Raw genomic sequence first — 27467 nt, 5'->3', positions numbered from 1 at the left:
TTTTCCCATTTAAGTTGATAAGGCGGGGTAATGATCATCATCATCCCGGCTTATCAGTTGCGCTCTCCGAGCGATGGAAATATTTCAGACTCAGAAATGCCATAAATACACAAGTTCGGTTTTAAATATTTTCATTTTATTTCAAAACTTAAAACTCTTCAACAATTTGTAATAAAAATATTTTCACTATTATTTTCTTTTACCAATTCGTTAGCTTGTGGTTTTCTCAGAGAAACTTCAAACGATAACATAAATGGTTTACAAACGTGTCTCAATAACAAGAAAAGAATCACAACTTAATTGGTTAACAGAAATCAAGTGAACATTAATCAACATTAAATTTATGCGTATATAAACTGAAGCCGTTTATAATCCCTTGCCTACTTAACAATTGCATTGGGTAATGTCTTGGGGTCTTGCCGATTTCAAATCGAAATACTTGTCATAAAATTTTCCTAATCGTTTTGATTAACTTTCGGCTCCTCTGCCGCGATTGATAATTGTTTCTATAGCCATTTGCGTTCGGGTTTACTTTTACTTGCTTATTCATAATCGATATCGTGTCTTTTGCATAATTGAAATCCAACAACTGCAATCGGTATGTAATTAAATACAATATATATCATTAAATTGGTATAGGTACATACATATATGGCTGCGTGTATATTTAACAATGTTGGCAAACTAATTTTACGGCTCGTGTCAGTCAGTTAACGTAATTTGATTAATCGTTATACTTAGCTTCCTCGACTAACTCGGCCCAAAAATGCACTTAAGAGTTTTACACCGTTTCGAAGTGTGTGTATTTTTCTGGGTATTTGTTGGCTAGTGTAGACCGTGTAAATTGATTAGTTAATTTTAAGGAAAAGTTTAAGTTTAATTGAGTGTTCTGGTTAAGGGAATTAGAGCTAAACTTTGGTTAACGCTGAAAAAAGATGGAATAACATTTTGTCCTCTTCTCGGTTACAGTGTTTCGATAGCTAAACTCTTTGTATATACGTAGGTAGATATATATTGTATAAAAATCTTTGCTAAGTTATGATCAGTTGAGTTGCTGGTGCTGTCAATGTAGATGAGGTAAGTTGCAAGAAGCCAAAATGGTTTGGTGCAAGAGTGGCTTGAAGAGTAAATATATCCGATTTGCAAGGTTTTTATATATGTATTTGCAGAGAATACGTAGTTTTTCCTATAACTGTTTATCATATTTACTATATTTATATTGCTTAGCGAGAGTTAAGATTACTGAGATAAAAACCGATCTAAAACCAGGAAAATATTTTTAAAGCGATTTTAGTACTAGAATCAAAAAAGCAGCAACATTTAACTTTTAATTCTAAGATTGATTTTGTAATTAATTATGAAGTGCTAAGTATTTAGATTTACGAAACTCAAGGGACAATGCTTTAGATCTTTGACTCTTTAAAAATACGAAGAACGTAATTTTCATAAACTAAAATTACCATTCGAGGCTTACAATTCTAATAAATAGACTTTAATTTTGTTTATGAAATATATTTGAAAAGTAATGTTGTTCTTAGACTGATTTTTTTCTCAGTATAATAAGTTTTGAGCTTTATTTCGAGTACTGTATAGTATTTCTTTGGGAAAAAGTTTTTCAGGGGCTTTAAAATGTTAATGGACAACCTTCGGTTAACGATTGATGTGAATCTCTACTGTTTGTTCTGCTCCTTGTCGAAGTTGGAAGTAAAAGTTCGATTAAACTGAAACGGTAGCAATGGAGAGGCACTTGAACCACCCAGGGAACTGCCGGTAAGTGGTTCCCTCAGTGTGAACGACATCATGGGATTGTAGACACCCGTGGAATGAGTGAGGGAACTAGTGCTCACGGTACTCGCAGAGCAAGTGGTAATGGGATCGCTCAAGCGAGAAGTGAAGGAGCTGCTGAAATTGTAGGGCACATAAGAAGAGGTGGTTGTTGTTGTTGTGGTGGCGGTGGTAAGGGATGCGGCGGTAGTGGTGGTGGTGGAGCGAAGATCTGAGCAACTGGCCCTTGGCGATGTGGAGGAGACACCCGAAGCACCCGGGTTCAAATAGGAGTAGTTGCTGCTCGAGGGCAGCGAAAAGGAGGCGCCCGCATAGCTGCTGGACATGAATGAGGAGGAGGTGCTAGAAGCAATGGTGGTGGTGCTGCTGGATGTGGCTGAAGTGGTGCTGCACAAGTCCCCGTAGCTCTTGGCCGGCACCGAGGGCGAAACCACTGGCGAGCGGCTGGGCGGACGGGAGTGGGTCTGCCGCTCGATCTGCTTCTCGGTCAGGAAGCGATCATAGAAGGTCGAGGTTACGGTGGTGTGGCGAATCTCCAGCTTGCCGGGCTGATAAAGGGGTGTGCCGCCCCCTGCGCCAACGGGGGACCGATGGTAGGGATCGTACGGCTGGCGATAGGGCGACACGGGCCGGGGGAAACTATCGGTTGCACTGGCTGCTCCCGTTGTGCTGGCTTGGATCTGGACTGGATCTGTGTGGCTGTGGCGTGTGGCTGTGGTGCGGGACTCGTACGGGTGGCTCAACGGTGTGCGACAGGCCGAGCGTCTGGCATCGTCCGCATACTTGGCGCACGTCTCTTCTAGTTGTCTATCTACTTTGTGGTTAAACCCGGTTAAACTACTCCCGCTACTTAGTTCGCTACGATTATCAGCAAAATAATTTGGCAACAAGTTATCACGTCTTACCCTACTGCTCTCCCGATCCTTACGCTCCTCATCCTCCTCCTCCAGCAGACGCCTTCGCCGCGGGGACAGCTCCCGGCTGACCTCCCTGTGCGATCGATGGTGCAGGGGACTGGTATCCCGATCGCCCAGCGGACTCCTTCGCGACTCCGCTGAGCCCAGCGATCGATGCTCCGAGGTGATTCTTATTGAGGGAGCATAGTCCCCTGATCTGTGAATACTCCTGCCTCTGCTCTCACTGCGACTCAGACTGCGGCTGAGACTGAGATCCTCCAGAGAACTCTTCTTGCTGGCAAAGTGCAGCGAGTCCGAGAAGAGTGAGTCGATGTACCGCTGGCACTTCTCCTTCTGGTAGGGCTTCTCCTCGCACAGGGTGTCGATCGATTTGATGGAGTTCTTGATCGAACTGAGGCGGTCGTTGATGTTCTCCCCCGTTCGCAGAGGTACGCCCGTATGGGTTCCGGTTCTGGTAATCGGGGAGGTTTCCTAGAAGGTAGAATAAATATGTTAGGATTAAATGGTATGTTCACAAGAACACAAAACTGAACTTTGTGAAATTTCCACCAACCAATTCTAGTTTTCTATGATAATTGGGTGCCTTGACTTATTATGACTTATTATTTAATGAATGGTCCGATTTGAAAAATGTCTTCTACATTTCTATAGGTATAAATATACACAACAAAATTGCATTTATACTTCTCGGAAATCTTTAAAGGTGTGACCGCCAGGCACATTTTAAAATCGTTAGTGGGCGATTGTGGGCGTTAGAGGGGGCGTGGCGCTCGTCTGAAATAATCTTGCGCTGCGTAGGAAGCCCAAGAATATGTGTGGAAAATCTCAACCTTCTAGCTTTTGTAGTTTCTGAGATCTCAGCGTTCATACGGACAGACAGACATACAGACATACAGACATACAGACAGACAGACGGACAGACAGACGGACAGAAAGACGGACAGACAGACGGACAGACAGACGGACAGACAGACGGACAGACAGACGGACAGAGAGACGGACAGACGGACATGGCTAGATCGACTCGGCTAGTGACCCTGATCAAGAATATATATACTTTATGGGGTCGGAAACGCTTCCTTCTAGCTGTTACATACTTTTGCACGAATACAATATATATAAATTAAAAAACGGTTTTATTGGTATAGGAAATCCAATCCTCATGAAAACGCTTTAAACCGAAATTAAAGCATACAATGAACAATATATTCAATGAATATTTAAAATTAGTTCCATTTAAGATTTAATTTTCAGAATTGTTTTTCCATCAGAAAAATCTTTAAAATTTTGGAATTATCAAATATGTGGTCGAATTCCAAAGCCGTGGGCAATAGTTGACAACGGACACTAATTTTTAGGGAATACCGTGATGTATGAAGAGCAGAGTTCAGTAAAAATAATTAATTATATAAGGGACATAATTGCAAATGTCGGCAAACATCGTTTTTTTTTGTATTAGCTATACCGCGGAACCTGTAGCTGATGGAACATAAGTTTGTATGGGACTTTTACTCAAGAGCACTAGAAATGTTTATTGTAAATTTTTGGCTGTGTACCTGTGTTATGGGCTACAACTTACCCTCATTAGACGACTACCCAGGGCATCCAGACCCTCCGAGCTGCTGGCGTAGCTGCGAATGGCCGATGGCTGATCTGCAAGAGTCTTCTTAAGAATACGTTGAAGAATTTTAGTATTCTCCGCTAAACAGTCCAAAACGTCATTAGTGCTGCCCACCATTCGATCGCTGTTGTGGCGCGACTTCGACCTGGGCGCCTCCTCGAACTGGTCCTCGTCCTCGTCTTCGTCCCGGAACCGTATGACCTTGGGGCTGGTGGGCCGGTAGTGGGTGGTGGCACCGCTAGCGTGCGTCTCATCGAAATCGTCACGACGGAGGGCAGACTTGGGCGTTGTGGCGCCATGGCGGCGGGGGCTTTGCTCCCGGGACTTGGCCGCCCGGAATTCCTCAAAGGAAAGCGAGGGTGAGATGACGTCCTTGAGCTTTTGATTGAATGCCTTGTAGTCCTTCTGGGTCTTGAAGTCAAACTTGTGATCCTGCTCGAGAATGCGTATGCGCTCCTCGAGCTCGTCGGCAGTGGGTGGCTCTGGTCGGCCAGGAGAACTGACTATTCTCTCCAGATTGTGGACCGGTGTCCGTGGCTTTTGCTCATCCCGCATCTTCTGGCGTTTCATGTCATCGATGGTGGGCGATCGGGAGCGAGACTTGGATCGGGTTTTGGCTGGCGACCTGAGTTTTTCATCCAGCAGTCGTATCCGGTGCTCCAGTTCCCCTGTTGTGGGTATTGCACTGTCATCCGGACTGGGGCTTAGAATCATTTCGAGTGGATGTATGGCCGGCTTTCGGTTGGGATCGTGCATTCGCTTGGCCAAGTTCTCCTTGGATTTGGATCTTACCAGATCGAGTACCCTATACTTGTACTCCAGATCGTCGGAGATGGGAAGATCGTTAGGATGTGGCTTGCGGCGGGCTGGTGAAGTGTAGGGACTCCGCTTGGACTTCCTTTCCGGCGAGCGTGTGGGAGAAGGCGATCGCTGGCGATGTCGGGAGGGCGAAGTATAAGGTGATTTGGCTGCCTTTCGGGAAGGAGAGGTGTAGGGAGATTTGGTAGCTGCCTTTCGCGTGGGAGAAGTATACGGAGATTTGGTGGCCACCTTGCGTCCAGGACTGCGTGATCGATCCCTTACCGTTGCAGTTTCCTCCGCCTTTGTGGGGGTTTCCAAGGGCAATGGTTCCTCGTCATCCAGACCCTTACCCTCACACAGCTCCAAGTACTTGTTTAAATCCTTTTCGTGGGAAAGCGAGTATTGCAGTTTAATTTTCCTTTCAATTTCATTCAAACGCTGCTCCACATCAATCTTCTCCACATCCTCGAGCAGTTTTATTTGACGTTCCAAGGAGCGGAAGCGAGATTCCAACTCTTTGGTGGAGGGCAGGTAAACGGTTTTGCGTTTCAGGTGATGCTTGACGGTGTTTGGTCCCCAGTCGTAGTCCTCTGGTTCTTCTGGCTCTGGTTTGTCCACCTTTTCCGCCTTCTTCGGCTTCTCTTTCTCCTCCGGCTTGGCGGTGGTGAAATCCTCGATTTCCTTGGTGAGATCACAAATGGCCTGGGCCTGCTCCACTTGCTCGGCACTTGGCTTGCTATCTACTCGTATCAGGCGACCATCTTCTGATTTGACGAGATTCCGATCGTTGAGTTGTTTCTCTAGGGCCTGGAAAAGATCTTCCAGTTCTTCGGTGTTGGCTCTGGTCAATCTCCTAACCTTCGAGGCTCTGGGTTCGTTGTCCATTAGCAGCACCACTGTTTTGCTATTGGGATCCATGGGTCCCACTTCGGTGGCATTGATCACCATTTTCTCGGGCAGTTCTTTGGAAGCCGAGTCTTTGCTTGTTTCTTTTTTCTCTGGCAGTTGTTTGGTTGATTCTTTGCTGGCGGTGACCGGTGCTTCCTTTGATTTGTTGGTTTCAGTTTTCGGATTTTCTGGTTTGCTTGTGGAGAGTGATGCCTCATTTTTAGGCTTTTCACTTTCCTTTTTGGTGGTTTCTTCTTGAGAAGGAGCTTCCTTGGGCTTAGGGTCTTTGCTCGAGGATGCTTCTTTCTCGGGCTCTGAAGGTTTCTCTTTTGTTGATGTTTCCTTGGCGACAGCAACTTTGGTGGTCACTGATTTCTTTTTAATTTCATCTTCTGATTTATCTTTAATGGGAGATTTTTCATCCACCACAGCTTTTTCCTCTTTACTGGCTTTTTCTGTAACCACCTCTTTTGCTCGAGCCTGCGCCTTTTCCTCGTTTTCCAGGGTTTTGGTTTCCTTCACAGCTTCCGGTTCAATTTTCCCCTCAACTGGCACTTCCGACTTCTCAGCTTCGTCACTTTTCACATTTTGATTGTGGCAGTTTTTCTCTTGCTTCTTGCAGTCGTCACTTTCAGCTGCCTTTTCTGGAATTTGTTCGATTACTTCATTTTCGGTTGGTATTGAGCCATTCTTGGCCCGCTCCTCCAACAATTGCTGCTCCAATTGCTCCAGGCGACGGGTGAGATCCTCTGTCGTGGGCTTGGACTCACCTTTCGGTTGCTTGGATTCACCACTATCCTTGTTGACCATCATTTTGATGTTGATGCTTATGTTAATGGGCTTGTGGGCATCCACCTCCTCCAGCTCACCAATGTTCTGCGAGTATCTGACCAGCTCCTTGCAAGTGGCGTCGATTGTCTCCGTGCTGAGCCGCCGAGGAGATCCACTGTCACTAGCTCCTCCCGACCTCTGACGCTCCCTCATCGCCTCCAGCAGCTTGAGACTGTTCTCGCTCAGCTGCTTCTCCAGCGCCAGGACACGCTGCTCCAGTTGTCCCTCGGCCTCCAGGACTCTGGCCTGGCGGGAGGTGCTCGGCTGGTCATCCGGCGGCGGGAGCTTGACCTTCGATGCAACTTCGGAATCACTTGCACAGCGCTGCTTGTAGAACTTCTTGTAGAGTTGCCTCTCCAGGAACTGCAGCCGGTTCTCCAGATCGGCCCGGGAGGGTAAATCCGAGAACCGACGCACCATGCGCTGTTGCCATTGATCATGGTTTGCCGCTCTGTAGTAAGCCGTGTTTGCAGGTGCTTCCGAGGTCTCATCGCCCATGGGCGCGGGTCGTTGGAGGGGATTCCTCCTCTGCTGCTGCTGCTGTCTCCTCTGTGGATTTATCTCGCTGGGCTTGAGGTTCTCCTCGCCGGGTGATTGGCCACGCATCTTGCTCTGCAGCTCCTCGATCAGAGCCTGTTGCTGGTGAAGAACGGGTTCGGCCAGAATGGGACGTTCTTTCGGTGGTGGAGGCGGTGGTGGTGGACTTGGAATATGCGCCTCGATGGCCACGTCTACGTGCTTGGGTTGTGTGGTTGTCGAAGAGGCCTCCTCCTTCTTACCATGCAGTGCCTCAAAGCGACTCTCCAGATCCTCAGTCGACGGTGGCGGCTTCTTCTCCTCCACTGCCTCTGAAATCACCTCCTGTTGGATCCTCTCGAGAGCTTCATCAACTGTTTCGTTTGTTGCGCCAAAATGATTTTTGCTGCTCATGCGACGCTTTAAGGTTTCGTAGCGCTTTTCTAAATCTTCCGTGGATGGTGGTTCGGAAGCTCTTCTCTGGCTCTTCACCTTTTGCCCGCCCTCTTCTGAAAGCTCTGACTTTTCTTCTTTCTCTTTAGGGGCTTCACTTTCTTCAAGGTTTTTACGCTTCTTCTCAGCCGGATCTTCCTGCTTAACTTTCTTCTGCTCTTCTGCTATTGCGGTATTAACTTGTTTAATCTTATCATCAAAAGATTTCATAGATTTTTGTGCCTTTTCATTTTCTTTTGATGTTTGATTCTCAGCCGATGACTTTGTTTGCTCAGCCTCTTTGGGTGTTTCTAAGTTGGTAGTGCTCATCTGTTTTTCCAAGGCATTGAATCGTTTTTCCAGTTCCTCTGTGGAGGGTGGAGATTTTCGAGGAGTTTTTGCAGATTCTGGTTCACTAGAAGCTGATTTTTCATTAGGACAAGATTTTGTATCGGACTTGGAAGTTTCTGAAACCGTTTTCTCGATGGCTTTTACCTTTTCGGCATCAATTTTTTTTGTGGTCACATCAGTTTCTTTCTTATTTGCTTCGCCAGCTTCAGAATCGGGCTTCTTGAGAGCTTCTGCACTTGCAGCAGCCTCTTTCTTTATAGGCTCAACCTTTTCTGAATCAGATTGTTTATCTTCTTTACTAATTGGAGAAGTTTCAGATTTCTTGGTTTTGGCTTTTATAGATTTTTCTTCAAGTTTTGGCGACTCAGCCTTAACTTTCTGATCTTGGTTTTTTGTGGGTGATTCTGGGATCTTTTTTGTTTCTGGTTTTCTCTTATCAGCGTCTTTGGGATCCTCTGAAGGAGTAGTTGAAGGACTCTCCTTTGTCTTCTGCTTCAGCTTGTCGGACTCTTCTGGTTCTTCAGTGGCTTTAGTTTCTTCTTCATCGGGTGGCTCTTTCTTGGTTTTGGATGGGCTGCTCTTCTGTACGCTCATTTTGCGTTCCAGGGCATTGAAACGATCTTCCAGCTCGGCGGTTGATGGAAGCTTTTTAAGGCGAGGCTGCTCGGTGCCCTTTTCTTCGCTCACTTTTTCTTTGGTATCGCTGGTTTCGGTTTTTTCTGTAGTTTCTTTTGTATCCGATTGGAGCTCCTCGGATTTGTGCAGCTTGCTGGTTTTTTCACTATCCTTTTGCTCCTTGGAACCGCTGCCACTTGGGGGCTCTTCGTCCTTGAGATCAATCGGAGCTTTGGAACTAGATTCGCTGGAACTCAATTGCTTTGTTAAGGAATTGAAGCGTGTTTCGAGATCGGCGGTGGAGGGAATTCGCTCGGATTTACTCGGATAGTCGGACTCCATTTCGACCATCTCCTTGCGCTGCTTTTCGGCACTTAGTTGCTTTTCCAGGGTATTGAACCGCTCCTCCAGAGCAGCTGTGCTGGGAATGTACTTGGAGTGCCCAACATTCGGCTGATCCTGGCTGATTCTTCGCTCCAGAGCCTGATATCGTTCCTCGATCTCAATGGTCGATGATCGGGTCAGGGTTTTGCGTCGCGGATCCCTTCGCTTTCGGCTGGCATTACTCAAAGTGCTGGCTGTGGGAGGAGGTGGTCTAAAGCCCGAATTCTCCTCTATCGTCATGCTCAGCAGTTCTTTGTAGTCATCCTTGTTCTCACCTGGAATGTTATCGTCCCGAATCTGAGGCACCTTGCCAGCCACCTGTACACTATCATCATCCTCCTCCCTTGCGAAAAGTGGGGGCAGCGATTTGTATTCCCTATCGCCGCTATGCCCCTCCACCTTCTCGCGTTCCTCCAGGTAAATTGCACTAGTATCCGTCTCCTCTTCGTTGAGCGAGTAGGATAGCTCCAGTCGATTGGGACGCTCCACGCTGTTGACCCTTTCGAAATACTGATTCGTGACTCCGCTATCGCTCACATCGAAGCGCTTTTGCTCCTCCAGCAAATCTTCCTCAGCTTCGCTCTTTTCTCTTTGCGTGGCTATGGGACTAACTGGAAACTCGGTTTCGCTGGGAATTTTCAATGGCTCCAGCTTATAGCTGACCAAATCCGATTCCTTGTCAAAGCCAAAACGACCGCTTTCAGTGGCACTATCCTCCCCTAAGTCTTCCCTTTCCTCTTCCGCATCCTCCTTCACCGCCGGCTCCTTCTCATCCCCGCTATCGGTGCCCATCAGCATGAAGGGAATCTCGTGGCTGCCAGGAGCCCAGGATTTGGGCCTCTGCCGCTCCAAACTCGCCTCCCTGGAACTGGAACTCAGCTGCTTCTGCTCCTTGAGCTTGCGCGCTAGCTTCGCCTTGTGCTTGGGACTCTTCTCCATGGACTTGGGATCATCATCGTCGCAGAGGCTGGTGTCAGTGCTAGATCCTCCTCCTCCCGCTGCTCCTCCCACTCCGGTGTCCTGCTCCCCATCGCTGTCCTCGCTGTACGAGGAGCTGTCGCTCTTTCCGAATCGCGTGCGCAGCTTTTGGGTCCTAACGGAGCTCGAATCAATGCCCTCCCGCATCATGGCCGCCCGATCTGCCTTGATCTCCTTCCAGGTCAGGCTATCCCGTCGCCTTTGGCTCGGATCGGTGTCCCTCCAGAGCAGAGTCTCTCCCCTGCGCAGCTGCTTCTCGGCAGCTGGCTTGGTATGAAGGACCGCTGGGAGAGAGGGCTTCCGAGCGGGCGGAATGGCGCCCAAGGGGGCACTGACCCGCTTGCCCTTGTTGGTCACAATGGCCGGGCGACCGAGTAGCAACTGATTCACCGGCACCGACTGGGAGTTGGTAGAGGGACCTCCTGATCCCTGCCGCGCTGCCGTGGAACAAGCTGTGGTTAGGATGACATGAGCCTGCTTCTGGCGCTCCCTCAGGCGATCATACTGCTTCTTCAGCAGGGAAATATCCAAGGCCAGGCGGTCCTTCTGCTCCACTTGCTGCTTTCCCGCCGCCGCCGCCGTCGGTCCCACAGATCCACGTCTGCCCCAATTCAAGCCAAAAACGGTGGCCACCGCTATGCGCTCCTCATCTGAGTGGGTGTCCTCCTCGTCATAGTAGAGTCTTCACAAGGAAAAGGATATTTATCTTTATATTTCGCGAAATTATATTCCATAGTACTCACTGCAATCCCTGTTTGTGACGCAGTGGGGCAATGTTGTAGAGGTGCTTATCCCGCAGCTGTCGCAAATCCGCAATGGGTCCTAGCTTCACCACCCGCTCAATCAGTCCATTGGAGTCAACCAGATGACCGTTGAGGAGCTCGCTGGAGTAGGAACCCATCTTGCCATAGAACTCATCCGCAGATCGGACGCTAAGCACACGTCTTAAAAAGAAATCACATAAAATGAATTATGAAATTGTCTTTAAAAACTTATAAAGGAAACGAAATAATAAAACCGAAAAACTTTATACAAAAACCCATTCAAGAGCTTATCCTTTCAATTTCCCAAGTCAATTCTTGACCTTGGCCTCCCTTGCTAAACCCCCTTTCTAGTTTACATTTAGCACAGTTTAATGTCGTTCGTTTTTTGTTTTTCATATTTACTTAACTTGTTTTCCACAGAACCATAAAAAGTTCCACAACGTCTGAACATGAAATTCCTGGTGGGTAAAGACCGAGCGGAATTGCTAAATTGCATTTGGCAACCAAGAAAAACTCTTGCCAAAATTCCAGCAGCCTTGACACAAATTCTCGCCTTGCACTGCGGCGATTGTTTGGCCAACCACCCACCAAAAAACCCAGCCCAAACATTCTACACAGACACTGGGGGCGCATTGATATAATCGTACTTTCGGTATAATTTCGCATTCAATTATAATTAAGAAAATTCCGCAATTAGAACTAACGACCTCCAGATGTTTTTTAGATTCTTCTATAAAACTTCAAGTTTGATAAAACCATATTATATATTAAAAGATAATTTAAAGAACCTTTATTAAATTAGTTTTCGTACTTTCGGTATAATTTTGCATTCAATTATAATTAAGAAAATTCCGGTATTAAACTAATGACCCCCAGAAGTTTTTCAGATTCTTCTATAAAACTTTAAGTTGGATAAAACCATACTATATATTAAAATATAATTTAAAGCACCTTCCTTAAATTAGTTTTAGATTCGATTTTTGTATATTTATAATTCAAGTTTAATGAAATTGTACGTAAAATAAGCCAAATAGTTAAGAATCAAATTATTAGGTTGAACTTTAATCTAAATACAAAATTTCTAAATGATTTTAGACTCCTATATAGATCAAATGCATTATATATATTTCCAATATAGCAGCCTTTTAGCCCAATCATTTTCTAACCTGATAAAATGTTAAAAACATATTATGATTAGAACATCTTGTAGACTTACTCTTCCAGCAAACTCCAGAGGACGAGGGCGGTGCGCAGGAGGACGTCGCTGCCCTCGATGAGGACCAGATCCCAGACGCGCAGGACGCAGGACATGGGCAGGCAGGTGCAGAACATGGTGAGGAACCACTGCATGGTGAAGACGTTTGTCAGCGGCGGCTCGAAGGCGTTCTCCACGGGTCCCTGGAGGCGCTGCAGGTGCTTCGCGAGGCGTGGCAGTCGCGTCTGCATCAGCTCCCGGAAGACGCCCATGTCCGCCTGCAGGCCGCCCATCGAGCCGTAGAAGTAGCCCGTCGGCAGCACGCCCTCCACCAGGTAGATCATGACCTTCATGGACTCCTCCTCCTCCTTGTCCATCACCTGCAATATGAGGGCTCCCAGCATGTTGAAGCCCTGAATGTGAAGGATTGTGTTGGCGTATGTTTGTGACTTTCTCGAGTGCAGGCAGCAGACAAAGATCCTTTCGAGGGGCACTCACCTGGCAATAGCCCACCTCGGGATTGTAGCGGGCGTAGCCGAGCAGGATGCGCTTCAGCTTGGCTTGGTTAATGGAGCCCGCGGGGCCGGTGCACAGATTCGAGCCAGTGCGATGCAGATCCTAAACGGGGGCGAAACATTTATGATTCTCTGGAGGACTGACAGACCGTCCATGACTGCTGGAACTCACCTTGACGATTTGAATGCCCAGCTCCTCGTCGTCCTCGCGCCACTCCTCGCAGAAGCACTTCTCCCGCTGCTGCGTCCAATCCACGTTCTTCGACTTGAGGTACTTGTCCGCCAGCGAGAGCCACAACTAGGGAAGGTAGTTGGCCAAATTAAAGGGTTATTCACTCGTAAATAGAAATGCATAAATGTATGCCTTAAGTAATTCGCTTTAAAAGTTTGATAACAATATTTAAAAGTAAGTATTTAAGATGTGAAATGAATTTATGAAAATTATTTCTTGTTAGGCATTCACTTGCTTGAGACTTTTATTTGAAAAGCAAAACTTTGATATTTAGCTAAAAACGTCTAAAATAACACTGTTGTCCACACAGTTCATACAAATCTGCGATTTTTGAAAACAACTATATTTTTCATTTTCTGGCCTTAAAAGTGCATTAAAAACAGCCAAATTAATACTCCAAATAATGAAAAATCACAAAAAAACTGTTATTTACAGTCCTTGATTAAAACTAATGAATAAAAGAAATGAAAAGCTCATTGTCGATTTTGTTTAATTACAAAAAAAATTTAAATAGGTTATGGAAACCTAAACATGAATTAATATCATTATCATATCATATTAATATAACATTAATATTTATCACGGAATGTATGTTGGATGTTAGACACCTAGTGTATATTTAATTTACAGATTGAGGGGATTGCAGTAATAAATAAAATAAATATAGGTACTCGTATATTCCCCATTTCCTGTGACCTTATGCTCAAAGCCGAGGCCCAGTTAGAATCTCACCTTGCGTCGGAACTCGGGTGGAGTGCCTCCGGGCAGTCGGGCCACCAGTTTCATCGCATGCAGCCACTGGTTGTAGTCCGAGGTGGCTTCATCGTCGGCAGATCCGGAGGCGGTGGGGCTGGTACCGTGGCCTCCGCCATTGCGGGCCAGCATAGTGGTGGTGCTGCTGCTAATGGGGCTTCTATCGTTGCTGCCGGGGGTGGTGGAGCAGCTGGTGGTGGTGCTGTTTTTAGTGGGCGAGGTTAGGCGGGCACTGCTAATGGCTTTCTGTGGCGGTGGTGAGAGGCTAAAACGCATTTTAGGCTGTGCATCGTCTGCAAAAGTTAAGCAAAATTCTTATATAGCATACTTTCGACCGGCGTTGCGGGTTAAGGATTTAGTTCAGTCTATTCAAATAGGATTCTGGGCTCTTGGCTGCTGGATCCTTAGCACTTACAATATCCGTGCAGTATGCAAACTTTACATATATAGATATTCGTAATATTATAATATAGAGTTGGTAGTTGGCACAATATACGTTTTTAAGAGCGCGCAAAAGAGAGAAGAAGAAAGAATACAAAGATGTATATATTTATAGTTAAATATTTGTATAGCTTAGACACTTAATCAATCAAGTGCTCTGATCTAAATGATTGCGAGAAATGTCGATGGGCGAGTTAACTAGAGAGAGCGAAAGAAATGCGGCATGCATGTAGTGCGAAGATGCGATTTGCGGCCACACATCCTTGGGACGAAACATCGGTGAAGGCGGCTAAAACCAAAACCAAATCAAAAAGTCAAGCCAACATGAGACAGGACACTCCATTGAAGAGCGACGCACACAGACACACGAGAGTCCGTCTCTGTGTTAAATTGACCATGACATTTATTTCAGTTGACAAGTGTTTTGCGGGTGGTGAGAATGTGCGGGCGATACATATGTATACTGTATGTCCTATGTGTCCTGGCATCCCAACTAAAACATAGTTAGCCCTGCGATGCTGACACCCCGACATGAGAACAATATCCTCGTGGCTCAACTTTATCGGCTTCTAGGCTCTAGACAGCTGCCGACAGGCATTCCTCCTGATCCCCTCCCCCGCTTACATGCTCAGCAGCAAAGGTCAAGTTAATAAAAAATATGATGTCTTTCGCTGGGTTTATGATAGCAGCATAAATTCAGATTGCACTGGGCTATATGAAGATACAAAGATTGGCCTGGGTTAAAGTTTCGCCCACGAATCGATATTTTTTTGTGGTTTTTCCCAGCTTTTGAATTTCAAACGCTCTCGTGTGGCCCATAGAATCGCACTTTATGGCTGATAATTTGATTTCCGTTTTATTTTTCACTTCTGGTCTGGGTTTCCAGCTTATCAAGCGCATGCGGTTCGAGCGGAACGTGAGTCAAATTTAAAAGCTAAAATCTGTTTATTTTTCTCGGGTCTCAGCCAAAGCTTCTGATGAGAAATAAAATGGGAATGGAATGTGTGGAAATAAAATTTGCGTTTTTTAAAGAATTTCTCGGGAAATTGGTGTAATTGTTTGCCTTCAAAGCAGACAACCAAAAATGCGGGGAATCCATTAATATGGAGCCTCAAAGTAGATACTAAAAGTGTAATAATTCGCTTACTTGTGTAAGCTTTTGGCATTATTTTTTATTTCTTTCAATAAAATTTTAAATTATATAAAATTAAACTTCAATTAAGTTTCATAGACCTTTTGATTAATAAATAATTATTATAAAACATTATTGAAAGAAGTATAACGAAGTATATTATTGAAAGAAGTTTTAACGATAGTTTTAAGCTATTTTGAGTTTTCTGCAAGATTTCCATAAAAAGAAGTTCTTTTATTTGTTTACTTACTGCCTCTTTGCCTTGGAATACTTTGATTAAAGAAAGTTCTAGTTAGGCACGCCAAACTGTATTTGATAAACATGATTGCTTGGTATTTTTTCCATTTTCCTCCATCGCTTATTTACATGCTTATGCAAATCCACACATACACTTCAGTATGTAAGCGTGCTATACCCAAGATGTTTACTCCTTCGAAGGAAGGCATTTGTATAATGAAGAGGCAGTTAGAAATGGCCGTTGCCCAAAGTTAAAGCTAAACAAACATGGGATTGTTTACTTTCAGCAAATTGGAGAATCTGCTGGTAGAGGAAGCGAAGCTCTCGGGCCTCTCGCAGACTGGAGGACCAACCTCAGGAGACCCCGACCCGGGGTAATGAAATACTAATTGCGCCGACTCTTATGTAATGGGGTTCCTAACTTCGCACCAATTAGGCGCCGGACGTAAAAACATTCTTTATGGCCTGAGGATGGACTGGCCGCCCTGGGGGGCTCATATTTTTTCTCCGCTTCAAGTGCATTTTCCATGGAAGATTTATGTGCGAATGACAATGAGAAGAAGCGTTCTTTATTGTATGCAAGTGAGTGTAATTATTTTAAATGCGCCTGCCCAAGGACATGTGATCCTACGAGTGTTTGGCTAGTCAAGGCTGCGATAGTTAGCCCACATTTTGGCCGAATGCTTGGGCCTTGACCAAAACTAAACTTTGCCCAGCATCACGTGCGTGTTGTTCGTTTTATTTTTTTTTCTGTAATGTGTGCTGTGTGTGTGAGTTTTGTGTACTCAACCATAAAAACACGTAAGGCATGACAGTTGGTTTAATGAGCCGAAAGAATATGGGTCCTGTCAGCTATTTATATAGGTGAACAAGAAACGAAAGAAAAGCGACCATTTTACGGTTATGGCAGTAACATAAATAATATGGCTTAAATCAAGAATATTTTCTTAAGAATATAGTACAGTTTGTAAATGTTTAAGTTTTAAACTGGATAAAAAAGGATGAGAAAAGAAGTAAATAAAAATAATTAAACTTATTTAATAATGAAATTTCAAAGCAATTAACAGCATTCCCAACAATCAAGAATATTTTTTAAAATCAAAGCATCAACCTGCTGAAATTCTAAAAATTTGCAAGGAAAAGCAGCAAAGCTCTGTACGCACTTTACCGAAAAAACTTGACATGAAACGATGATCAATTTGATATTATCTGGAATTAATTTTGACTTGCTGCATATCAATTTGGTATGCTCGAAGTGTGCCGTTCACCCCCACACTCATGTAACTTTAAGCGCTATCTTGCTCTATTTTATACTTCTCGCTCCGACTCACAAAGTTTATGTCGCCATATCGCATTTTCTTCACTTTTTCGAAGTCAGAGAATTTCCGAGAGAGGAATCGCCAAAATGATATTATTTAATATCAATTTTACCAGTATTGTATAAGCATGACTCTTAAAAGAATTATAATACGGTATTTTTCCCCAGTGTGGCTATAACCGTATTCTACCGTAAAACATTTTTAGTACGCCGCGCTAAGACTTAACTTAAATTTAGCTTCCCTTTTGGCCACCTTTTGAGCAGTTCAAAAGAGATTTACTTTACTTTATGTAATGCCCATGTCCCCATTCAGTTTCTGTGCGAAAGCAGCCAAAGCTGTGTACTTAAACCGCATTTATCCCTCGGGATGGCATGACCCCAAAAGTGTTGTGGAAAGTAGGGAGCTCTGGGCAGCGTCTGTGTGTCTGCGGCTACTTTCTTCTGGCCCAATCTCCGATGCAGTTGGCCAGAGACTTTTATATAGGGCCTCGGATGCGCAGGCACGTTCTGAGCCATTAGTGTCAGTTCGGGCGTGAGGCTGCTAATGAAATCCCCAGTCAACGGCCATCTAGATGATAAATTTAATGCTCGCCGGTTCATTAAACTATTGCAATGCTTAACCCCAATGATTATCGGCTTAGCGATTGCGATTCGCCTTTATCACGCGGTCCCAGACAAAAGCACTCCACCAGGCGATTATGCAAAAGGGAAAGCGAGGGAAATCAAGGGGTGAGCTAAAAGGAAAATGGGGAAAATGGCGAAGGGTAAATGCTGCGTTTGATGGCTTACATAATGACTCCCCAAGGAACACTTGTTGTTGCTGCAGTTTTCGCAATCTCGACACGAGTTGTGTGTCCTCTATTTAACTTTGATTAAATTTTCGAATTACGTCCCGAAAGCATTACTCATACGCCACGTGGGTCCCCTTCTCGGGCATTGGAAGAGCAAAGCCAATCAATTTGCATCACGCGGACTGAAACTGCCTGTCAATTCCAATAAGCCCGGCCCTCAAAACTTAAGTGAACAGTGTGTCCTGCCAAAAGCAAGCAAGTTTTTTATTATTCTCTCAATTTTTCCATCTGCTTCTGCAGCTACATAAGTTTGATAAGGGATCTGTGCCTGTGACAGCCCAGTTGGTCCTTGGCCTTACTTTAAAACTTTTAAGAAAATCAGTTGGTACCCAATCAAGATGGTATTTAAAAGCACAAGTCGCAACATTGTTCTGAGCTTATTCTCCGGAAGAGTCTTTCATGTAGAAATCCCTTTCAAGCCTGCCTTACAAGGCTTAATTTAATTGTTACATGAATAATCTTCTGATGGCTTAAGGGAATAATATTAAATGTAACAGAACTTTAGACATTTAGTCTTTCAAAAGATATGAATAAAAATTTAACTTTCATTACTGTAAAAATACAAAGTTGAATTTACTTATCAATCAATGTTTAAAAGCCAAGTCAGTCAGAAATCCTCGCATATCTCCCTGACAAGCCGGATAAGCAGATTGCGTTATCATCCGCTTAGCTGAAGCTCGGATTTCTGGAACCCCTCGGAATTGGCACACGTGTGTGCACATGTCCAAAGTCCTCCAGGACCCCGGGATCCTTCAGCCTTTCAGCCGCCCACACACAGCAGCTCGTGTCACTTTGCATCGCCATAAAAGCGGTGGGCGTCATAAATAAACCGCTCTGTCGGTGTAAAGTAAACTGCGACGCAGTAATTACAAGTTGATGGCAAAATGTGAGAGGTGTCGGTGATATTGAGAGAAAAATCAAAAGCCAAAACAGGAAACACGGCAAACACGTACAAGCGAAATCAGCAGAGCGTAAAATGATTGCTGAAATAGGTGGGAAAAAACAGGAAGGAAGCACAGCAACAACTTGGCCAACATGCAACAGATGTATGTTTTTAGTATGTAAGTATGTGTGTGGGGTGTAAGGTGTTACAGGATAATCGCTATATCGAAAAGTGTAGATTTTTCAAATAGGAATCCAACAAAGAAACGGCAGCGAAAAATTCAAATTATGTGCTCACCGCCCGGGGAGGGATAAATATAAATGGGTTAAATGGGGTCGAACGCCTCCAACACTGCGACATGGCGAAATAATGGAAATTTATGCCAGCAAGGGGAAAGCCCTTGCCCTACGAAAATGCAAATGTTAATTACAAGCGGCCGCCAAAATTAGAATTGTGCGCGTTTACCATGAGTAATACGTAGGTGTATGTATGTATGTGTGCCTCGACTGTGTGGATGTGCGATGTTTTTGTATGTGTGCATCAGAGCGGACCTCAGTTTTAGGTTGTAACAAAATATTTATTTACATAATATACACATAAATTGGAGACTGTATTTAAAAAATCCTGATGGATGAAAAAAAAAATTGGGTATGAAAAATATTATATTTAATTGTTATAGCAGTTATAAGAGTAAGCTAGTAATATATTCTTAATATTGTTATTTTTAGATTAGGCTTTAAAATGACCAAAAACAATGCATGTTTTTATTGAGTTTAATCTGTAGTGTAGTATTTTATCATGAATATTTTTTTTTAGAGGTCCACCCTTGCGAATGTGTGCCCAACGAATATTTTATGATATATGCAGACGCTTTTCTTCTGAACTTCTTTTGCATAAATTACCTTTTCGTTGTTATTTGGTTCGTTTTAAACGTTGTCAAACAAATAAGGTAAAGAAAGAGAGATAGAGAGAGAGCGAGAGTTAAGTCTTTGTTTCAAAAAACGAGCAAAGTATCGAAGGCAGAGTAAATTGGTTTCGCTTTGAGGCGGGCTATAAAAAAACACAAGGTAAAGTACATCGATGGACAGTTAATAGGCTTGAGAAGTAATTGATTAATTCAAAATTAATATATTTACACACACACAGAGAGAAATAGACAGAATGAGTGTTGTTAGCTGGTTGGTGCTTGGCTTGGCATAGTTACCCATGTTAAGTTAACGTGCGCCTGACGGTATGCTATGATTTCTGCCACTGCTCGCAGCGGCTCTTTGTAGTTGCTGCTGCAGTTAGTAGTAGCTGTTTTTGTTGTGGGGATTCTCTATTTATGGTTTTACATTTTTCTTGTACTTTTCGTTGTTCTTGTAGTAGTAGTAGTAGTAGTTGTTGCTGTTGTTGCTGTGGCCTATTGTATTATTTACACAAGATTTACATGAATACACATAGAGACACTTACACTTAAGCATGCACATCTATAAATACGTATTGGGTTATAGAGCTATTTGCATAGGTATTTGTGGCATGCTGAAGTTATATAATTTGGCCAAGACTGTAGACTGGTTTTTATAGACACACACACACACACAAACAAATCGCCGTGGCTCAAATGTCATTGAAAACTATTTCGTTCGCCTTGCAGAAGAGCTCAAAAAACATTCAACTCACACACACTTTCGTGGCGAAAAAATAGAGGGAAAACCTTGACAACTAAGCAACTGCAGACCCAGTTCCCAAAGCTTGGCCAGGTGACTGCTGACTTGGGGGAAAATGTCTAGAAAAAAGCGGACACTAAGCAGTGTCTTAGTGTTACACTTGGAAAATAGTAAAGGATTAGGTGGGGTGAATTATAAAAAGAAGTATCTCTACAGAATTCAAATAAATATCTTAATATAAATAAGTATTTTCATAAATATCTGTCTCAGTGGTTTTGGTGGGGATATTGGAAGACATTTTTTGTTGCATAGTTTTTAATTTTAATTTTTGTTTTTTTATGAAAATAATTCACTATTTTTTTTGACTGTAGCCATGCCATTGTACGACTTGTGGTGCACTCATCGATCCCCGCCTTACTAGCCACTTTCTTGACCCACTTTCGTTGTTACGTTTTGCCGAGGCTCCCCCTTTCTGGCCAAGTAATTACCTTTGAGCCGGAATTCGTTTTTAAAATTTCATGGCATTTAAATGTATAATTCTGCACGAGCTGCTTCTGACGGGCCTAATAAGCCTAATACTAAGGATTGTGGCCATTACGTTCGGGCAGGTCTTCATGGTTTCGAGAGCAGAGGTAAACAGAGCCTGAAGCCACGTGGCATTTAATTAAGGAAATAGCTGAAAGGCCGAAGGAGATTTGTGGTAGTTGTGGCCATTAATTACGAACTGACATTACATCTAAAGTTGCTTTGAACTTCTCTTAACTTTTCTGTTGCAAAGCGGTTTTTATTCCCTGGTAAATGGTAGCCACTCACTCATCCAAGTTGCTCAACTGCTGAATAATGGATTTGAACGGTTTGGCCCAGATATATATGGATTAAAGCCGTGCGGCCTTCAACTCTTCTGCCGTGGTTTTTTTTTTGTGGGACATTCTTTGTAGTTATGCAATCCACAATCAACTATTTTTTCTTTTTTTTTGCCAAACAAAGCCAGTTCGTGAGCCTTTTGGCTGGTTGGCGAGTGTGAGAGCGTGACATGAATCACACTCGTACACTGCACAACAATGACAGCAACAATAGCTGGTCATATCAGCCAGGGCCAAAAGAGGCACCTCGTGTGAGTGTGTGGCAGTGGCAGTGGCAGGCATCAAAATAGCAGCAGTTGGTGGAAAGGAAGGGGGTGTATTACCAATAACCAGAGCAGCCAAAGCGGCTGCAAACGTGAAATGAACTAGGAAAATGCATTAAAACAGGCCGTTGGGTTTTAATGAAATTTTCGATTGCCTGCTTTTGGGCGAGTGCAGTTCTTAATTGCATTTCCCTAGGCTCGTCTGCTCAACCCGATCGATAAAATCGTATTATTCCATTACGCACGCTGCTCTTATTCCACGATGAATTCAATTAGAAAGTGTGTTTTCCTCCATCGAATAAGTTAAATAATAAATAAATAAAAACATGGTAATGGTATGGCACGCTACTTTTGCACGCGCTTATTTTTATGGCTCTTGTTTTTCTAGCTACCATCTACCATCGGTATTTTGGTCGAGGAATATCAAGGGTAACACACACGCACACACATAGAGAGAAAAGAGGGTGGTAAAGAGGCGGGGATGGTATAAAAACATAGATAAGACAGGCAAAAATGCTTGTGGAGGCCAGTTCCACACGTTTGTTATTTCAAACCGCTGGCTCCCACAAACACACACACACACACACTGGTACTCTCACGCACACTAAGTCTGATTTCGTAAGAGTATAGCTTTTTTTGAGAGTATGCGTATGTGTGTGTGTGGCCCGTCAGACAGTCTCTATGCTGCGTTGTGTCGTCATCAAGTCAGCCTCCTCCTTGCGGAACACACCCACACACTCACATGCATGTGGGCTTCACCTGCCCACAACTCTCACACATACACTGGCAAACGGCCACAGGACACAACAAAGTTCATTCAATAAAAGCAAACACAAACACACAAACGCACACATACATGCACGGTGCGTGACGCTAGCGAGGATTTTTTCAGCGTTCAGCGTAGAGCTTTTTTGATATTTTTTCAGCCCTTTCGATTCCGCACTTCACGATCCACACAGCTGAGAGTTCCGCACTTGACTGACGGCGGTGGCCAAAACTCAGGCCAAAGCCAAAATCAAGCCCCCAGCTGTCAGTCTTGGAGCCTGCGCAGTGGCTCCGCCCCTCACCCACCCACACGCACACTTTGACATTTGCTGCAGTCAAAAAAAATCATGTGGAAGAAGTTTAGAATTATAATTTTTATATGAAAAAATAAATTATATTAATGCTTAATAATATGAAAGAAAAAGATTTTATACTCTAAGTCAATTCTTTTAAGTTTTCTTTTTTCTTCAAATTTGAGATTGGTTTAACCAAAATGATTTACAAGTTTCCAACATTAAAGGTAGGACGTTAAATTAATAATTAATTTATATGTAGTTTTAAGTAAATACCAAACTTACCACTTTCCACGACGAGCACGGCGGTGACGAACTCGCAAAGAACCTCCTGATGTCTTTGCAGGCGATCCCTGGCCACTAGGACCCTCTCCAAAAGATAGCCGAGCATGAGGATCTCAACCTTCAGGATGGCACAAACATCGATGAGCTTGCGCACATCCAAGCGCTCCAGGGTGGATCGATTTCCCACCATTCCGCTGGCCAGCTGAGCCAATTGTCCTTTCTTCTGCTTCGGGGATCGGCGTGGGAAGGCAGGATCCCTACAGCAGCGCCTCATTCGCTTGGCCAACTGTTCCTGCCGGCCGTAAATGTCGCACAGCAATGCATCGAGTAGCTTCTTGGTTTCACTAGAGGACGGCACTCCGAATTTCCAGCTATCATAGATATGCTAATATGGCTCACCTCATTTTGTCGACTCGATGATAAGACTCAGCAGTTGGTGGCTTACTTTTAATTTGAACGATTGCATTGGTCTTGAGTTAGCTGTGTATTTTTTTAATTTTTTCTTTTTTTTACAAAAAGCAAACCGATAACTTAAATTAACATAACAATCAAAGACAGTGTCGTTTGGGTGACTTCATAGAATTATATTTATTTTTTTTTGCTTTCCTACATTTGTAAATTTGTTATTGATAGATTTGTTTAAGGTTGCTTAATAAGGCAAATGTTCGGAGAAAGATGCATCACTTGTTGACCGGAATAAAATTTTAAAATGGCATAGAAATCGGTAAAATTGTGTATAAAGTCTAAAACGATTTGAGCGGGATTTGATTGGAATCAAATCTTAGTAGAAGGTGCGATCAATGTGGGTGTTGAGGGAGAAATTGCGATACATGCCGAAGCGAACGACTTCGTTGGAGAAATTCTGGGGAAGTGGATAGAAGCGCTTGGGAATGGTATAGGCGTTGGGCGCATAGTAACCATATTCCGAGTTGCAGGTACGGTACATTGTATTGGGGTCTGTCTCCACGCCATAACCCTTGAAGCTGTCTGTTAAGAAAATGTTTAATAATATTAATAATCGGTTTTTGGGGAACAAAGATCCTCCCACTCACAGGGACACTTGATGTCCTCCCGCTTGTGCAGATTCTCGTAGAGTTGGGCAGTCCTCACGATGGGCTTGCGTTTTTGAAACTTGGCAAACTCAACCTCCGGATTGAAGGTCTCAAACTTGTCACAGTACTGTTCGCACATTTTCTCAAACTCTCTCTTAACTGATGGAAAATTTAATAATAATATTTAACGCGACGGTGTGTGCTGGGCTGAACCAACAAACAGTGCCTAATGCTATTGAACCAACGGGACAACTGCCAAAGAGGTTGCTATGTTTGAATTTTGACAGTCGACCGGTTTGGGGGAACTTTACTCGTACCCCAAAAGTCACAAATTTCAGCGCCTGCGCATGGCTAACCGCTTTTGACAGCTCGCGTGACAGTTGTGGCCTGGCCAACCCACCCCGCAGAAAATACACAAAACTTAACTCAACACACAACAATTTCCTGCAAAGTTTGCTTCACGATGTATAGGATGTGCAATCTATCGAACCTGCTGAACTTCATCATCTGCATAGCCAGCTTCAGCCAGACCTTCGACGGAACCCTGGCGCTCAAGAGGGGTCCACATCATCCTCGGGGCGAAACTAGGAGAGTGGACCAGCATCTCACCCATGAGGAGCAGTAAGTGGGGGTGGGGTGCGTAAAAATTGTTTAAATTTCAAAATAATAATTTTTTTAGTCGCATCGATGACGATCTGAAGGACATGGGAGTGCAGGCCAATCTGGAGGATTTGAGCGAAGAGGAGAAAATCTTTTACATGTTCAAGGTAGACCCTTAACTCACCTATAAAGAACAGTGGGTCCAACTAATTTGTTTCATAATTGTAGGCCCATGACAATGACAATAACAATGCACTGGATGGCCTCGAGATGATTCAGTCCGCGATGCATCACAACTATGACTATTTCAAGAACAACGAGCGGGATGAATACCTACAAAATGCCACCGATGAGCTGGAACACTTTATTGGTACGAACTATTTGACAATTAATTACATCACATATTATATTTACTTGTTACGTTATATTTTTTTGTATTTTCCAGAGGCCATCGACAAGTTTTTGTTGATTGCGGATGACAACAACGATGGCCTGCTGCATTATCCGGAATTCGTAAAGGCCATAACTGGTGGCAAGGATCAACTGAATGTTGATAGGAATATCCTGCGCTAATCCCACCAACTCCCCGATTAGCAGTCCTCAACAAACCAAAGCAACCGAAGTAGACACAATAATAGAAATAGCATAGTTAAAATATTTAGCAACTAATCTGATTTCCATGCTGAACCATTTGAGACTGTACACCACAAGCAGAAAACCAAGCACTAGACTGCACCTCGTTTGTACTACAATCTAATGATTTAATATACATTTAAATAGATACATAAATAGTGCATTTTAATTGGGTAACTCTAGAGCAATCCATCACAGGACTGGGTTGTGTTGCAGGCCGATCCTTGAAAGCCATCGTGGGCGGCTCTCTCCATCAGAACGATGAGATCGTTGTAGCGCGCTTTCTCTAAAGGCGCACTGTAAATAAATAATAAAATAAGAAGATTAACTTTAGTTCTCAATACAATTTTGAAGCCAATAAAATTGTATAACGTTTTAGAATTAGAATTATTACTTTAAGAAAGAATTAAGTTTTTAATCATCGATTAACATTAATGATCTCTTTAGGAAAGAGTATTTTTCATTACCCTTGGAAAATTTCAATGGCGCCCAAAAGAGAACGTCCTGCCTTCGCGTATTCATAGGCTGCCGCCGGGCAGGCACAGGATGCTGCATATAGACACTCATCTCTACCGGCTCCTTGGGCGGCCAGAAATCCAGTTATCAGATAGTCATCCCCAGAAGTTAGGCCCAAACCAAAGTTACTGTCAGCTGAGCGACCATGGCCATAGCCATAGGCACTCCAGTGTCCCGCTCCCAGCATTCCAGCTGAGAAAATGAGGACTTTTAGCAGAATGATGATCAGCAGATTGGTGAGATTCAAACTTAGGACCTAGGGAAAAATTAATTAAATTAAATCGGAAGCAAGAAAGACAGCCCAAATGTTTTCATTGTTGAATCTTTCACCCACTTGACTGTTGCCGGCCGATCGATGCAGCAGTTCCTTGGCCACCTGGATGACCACATGACCAGCTGGACTGCCGATCATACTGTTGGCACTTCTCAGCCAAGAAATCGGTCTCTCCAGGGAAGTTACTCCTCCATAGAAATCATCGTCGCTGCTGGAGTTCGATATACCGCCATTGTCCGAATCCAGGTCGTAGTTCTGCAGCTGATAGCTGGCTGTCTTGGCAAAATGTACGAAACATATCGTAACCAAGAGAGTGATGATGATGATGTAATCCCCGCCTGGCTGTGGCATCTTGAAGATCGCGTGATTGTCTTTATCGGTCTGTATCGGATGTGACGCGAATGACGACTAGTTTTGGGCTCCGGGAAGTGCCTGGTTTTTATGGATTTCATGGCACCGATGTTACGCCTTGGCAGGTAGGCGAGGAGATTAGTCTGCAGGCCTCGTTGCACTGGAAAAGCGGATCGGGAGCGAGAGTGTTTTTCCTGGTGTCATTAGCCTGAAAATGCCGCAGACGTTTTTCCGCCCGGAGGATTCCCTAATGTCAATGCTAACTCAATTCCGCAGGTAAACGCACGCGAAATTGTGCGTCGAGTGGAAAACAATTTGTGTCTTTGCTTTTGTATCAATCATCAACTCATTTATTGTTACTTTGGTTTTATTTTTGTTTTTCTTAGCCATTGCAATTGCCGCTGTTCATTGGAATAAGTCGTAGTATATATATATATAGATTTGCAGTAAATTTGTGAGTACCGAATGTGAGTGGGTGTAGCCCGACTCCCATCGTTTTTTTTTTGGGATTGATGCTTGAGGGACTGGGATTTAGGGACTTCAGGGGGGAGTTGAATCAATTACAGACAACATATAAGTACATATTTCTTGCTATACTTTCACAATAATACGAGTATTTATTTGGTATATTTTGCAACAGATTAGAAGTCGTGTAAGTATACGCTTTATGCTTGAGTATTTCGTTTGAGTTTCAATTTATGTATTCAGCACTTTCTGTTCATTTGATGCACGATATTGTTATGGGGCGAGTGAGTTGTGGGTCTAGTGCCATGATATATGTTTGTCGAATTCCTCGAATGACGCCTGTATTTATCTATGTACTTTCTGTTCTACATTTGTCGTTATAAATATATGTTTATAAAACATTCCGTGAATATGTGCCAGTTCGATTAAAATGATGATGTTTACGATTACGAAAAAGTACTTGTAGCCAAAGATTCACTTATAATTACATACATATTTTGTATATATACTTGTATATAGATGGTAGGATGATATAGAATGAAGTAACCGGGCGTTGGCCCTAATCAAAAACAATAGTTATTCAATATACTTGTATAGTTGTACATTTGTTTAGATTAAAATATCTGTAGCATTCCCGAATGTAGATTCTACTAAAATCGAAGAGAGTTTGTAAATTAACAAGTTTCCAAGTACCTATTCTTGTGTTATATTCCTCAGCATATAACGATATTTAAAATTCTCTAATGCAATTAGTTGATAAAAGGGAGAAGTATACAACCCAATTGAAATGATTTCAAGTCGAACGCGTAACTATTACTTCAAATATAACATATGTAAAATTGTCTATTGCTCTAAATAATGCTTAAACATGTGCGTAACAAAAGACATTTATCAAACATTTGTCGCTAAATCATAGTCCTAACGAATTGAAGCTATTGTTTATACTTTGAATGCATAATGTGACTTCGTTGTTGTCGCTTGCAACATTTATAAATATTTTCTTGTGTATATTATCTAA

General features: G+C 43.5%; 4 protein-coding genes across 8 annotated transcripts; 1 reads left to right on the top strand and 3 right to left on the bottom strand.

Moving 5' to 3' along the window:
- Positions 1-129: 129 nt before the first annotated feature.
- Positions 130-23099, bottom strand: LOC108056196 (microtubule-associated protein futsch). Of its 5 annotated transcripts, XM_070216784.1 has the most exons (11): positions 22958-23099; positions 22559-22902; positions 13558-13871; positions 12766-12891; positions 12577-12696; positions 12100-12491; positions 10863-11063; positions 4438-10801; positions 4282-4365; positions 2691-3173; positions 130-589 (listed from the first exon to the last, which is right to left on the bottom strand). In XM_070216784.1, the coding sequence occupies exons 1-11, from the start codon at positions 22960-22962 to the stop codon at positions 443-445; spliced, it is 8580 nt and encodes a 2859-aa protein (XP_070072885.1). In that variant the 5' UTR covers positions 22963-23099; the 3' UTR covers positions 130-442. The 5 variants fall into 5 exon arrangements, with proteins under 5 accessions (XP_070072885.1, XP_070072884.1, XP_044252239.2 ...); XM_070216783.1 differs by having other exon boundaries at positions 131-589; positions 4282-10801; XM_044396304.2 differs by lacking the exon at positions 130-589 and having other exon boundaries at positions 1405-3173; positions 4282-4368.
- Positions 22987-23872, bottom strand: LOC108056201 (piercer of microtubule wall 1 protein). The gene is made up of 2 exons (XM_017139908.3): positions 23611-23872; positions 22987-23545 (listed from the first exon to the last, which is right to left on the bottom strand). The coding sequence occupies exons 1-2, from the start codon at positions 23747-23749 to the stop codon at positions 23340-23342; spliced, it is 345 nt and encodes a 114-aa protein (XP_016995397.2). The 5' UTR covers positions 23750-23872; the 3' UTR covers positions 22987-23339.
- A 110-nt stretch (positions 23873-23982) lies between these two features.
- On the top strand, positions 23983-24976 carry LOC108056200 (multiple coagulation factor deficiency protein 2 homolog). Its single transcript, XM_017139907.3, has 4 exons — positions 23983-24231; positions 24290-24377; positions 24439-24580; positions 24656-24976. The coding sequence occupies exons 1-4, from the start codon at positions 24074-24076 to the stop codon at positions 24781-24783; spliced, it is 516 nt and encodes a 171-aa protein (XP_016995396.1). The 5' UTR covers positions 23983-24073; the 3' UTR covers positions 24784-24976.
- A 46-nt stretch (positions 24977-25022) lies between these two features.
- On the bottom strand, positions 25023-27397 carry LOC108056198 (uncharacterized). Its single transcript, XM_017139905.3, has 3 exons — positions 25694-27397; positions 25311-25615; positions 25023-25140 (listed from the first exon to the last, which is right to left on the bottom strand). Exons 1-3 carry the CDS (start codon positions 25982-25984, stop codon positions 25023-25025), a joined length of 714 nt encoding a protein of 237 aa, XP_016995394.2. The 5' UTR covers positions 25985-27397.
- Between the last annotated feature and the right edge of the window lie 70 nt (positions 27398-27467).

The sequence above is a fragment of the Drosophila takahashii genome, chromosome 3R (assembly GCF_030179915.1).
Source record: "Drosophila takahashii strain IR98-3 E-12201 chromosome 3R, DtakHiC1v2, whole genome shotgun sequence".
NCBI lineage: Eukaryota > Metazoa > Arthropoda > Insecta > Diptera > Drosophilidae > Drosophila > Drosophila takahashii.
This window is presented reverse-complemented; position numbering and strand designations above follow the sequence as displayed.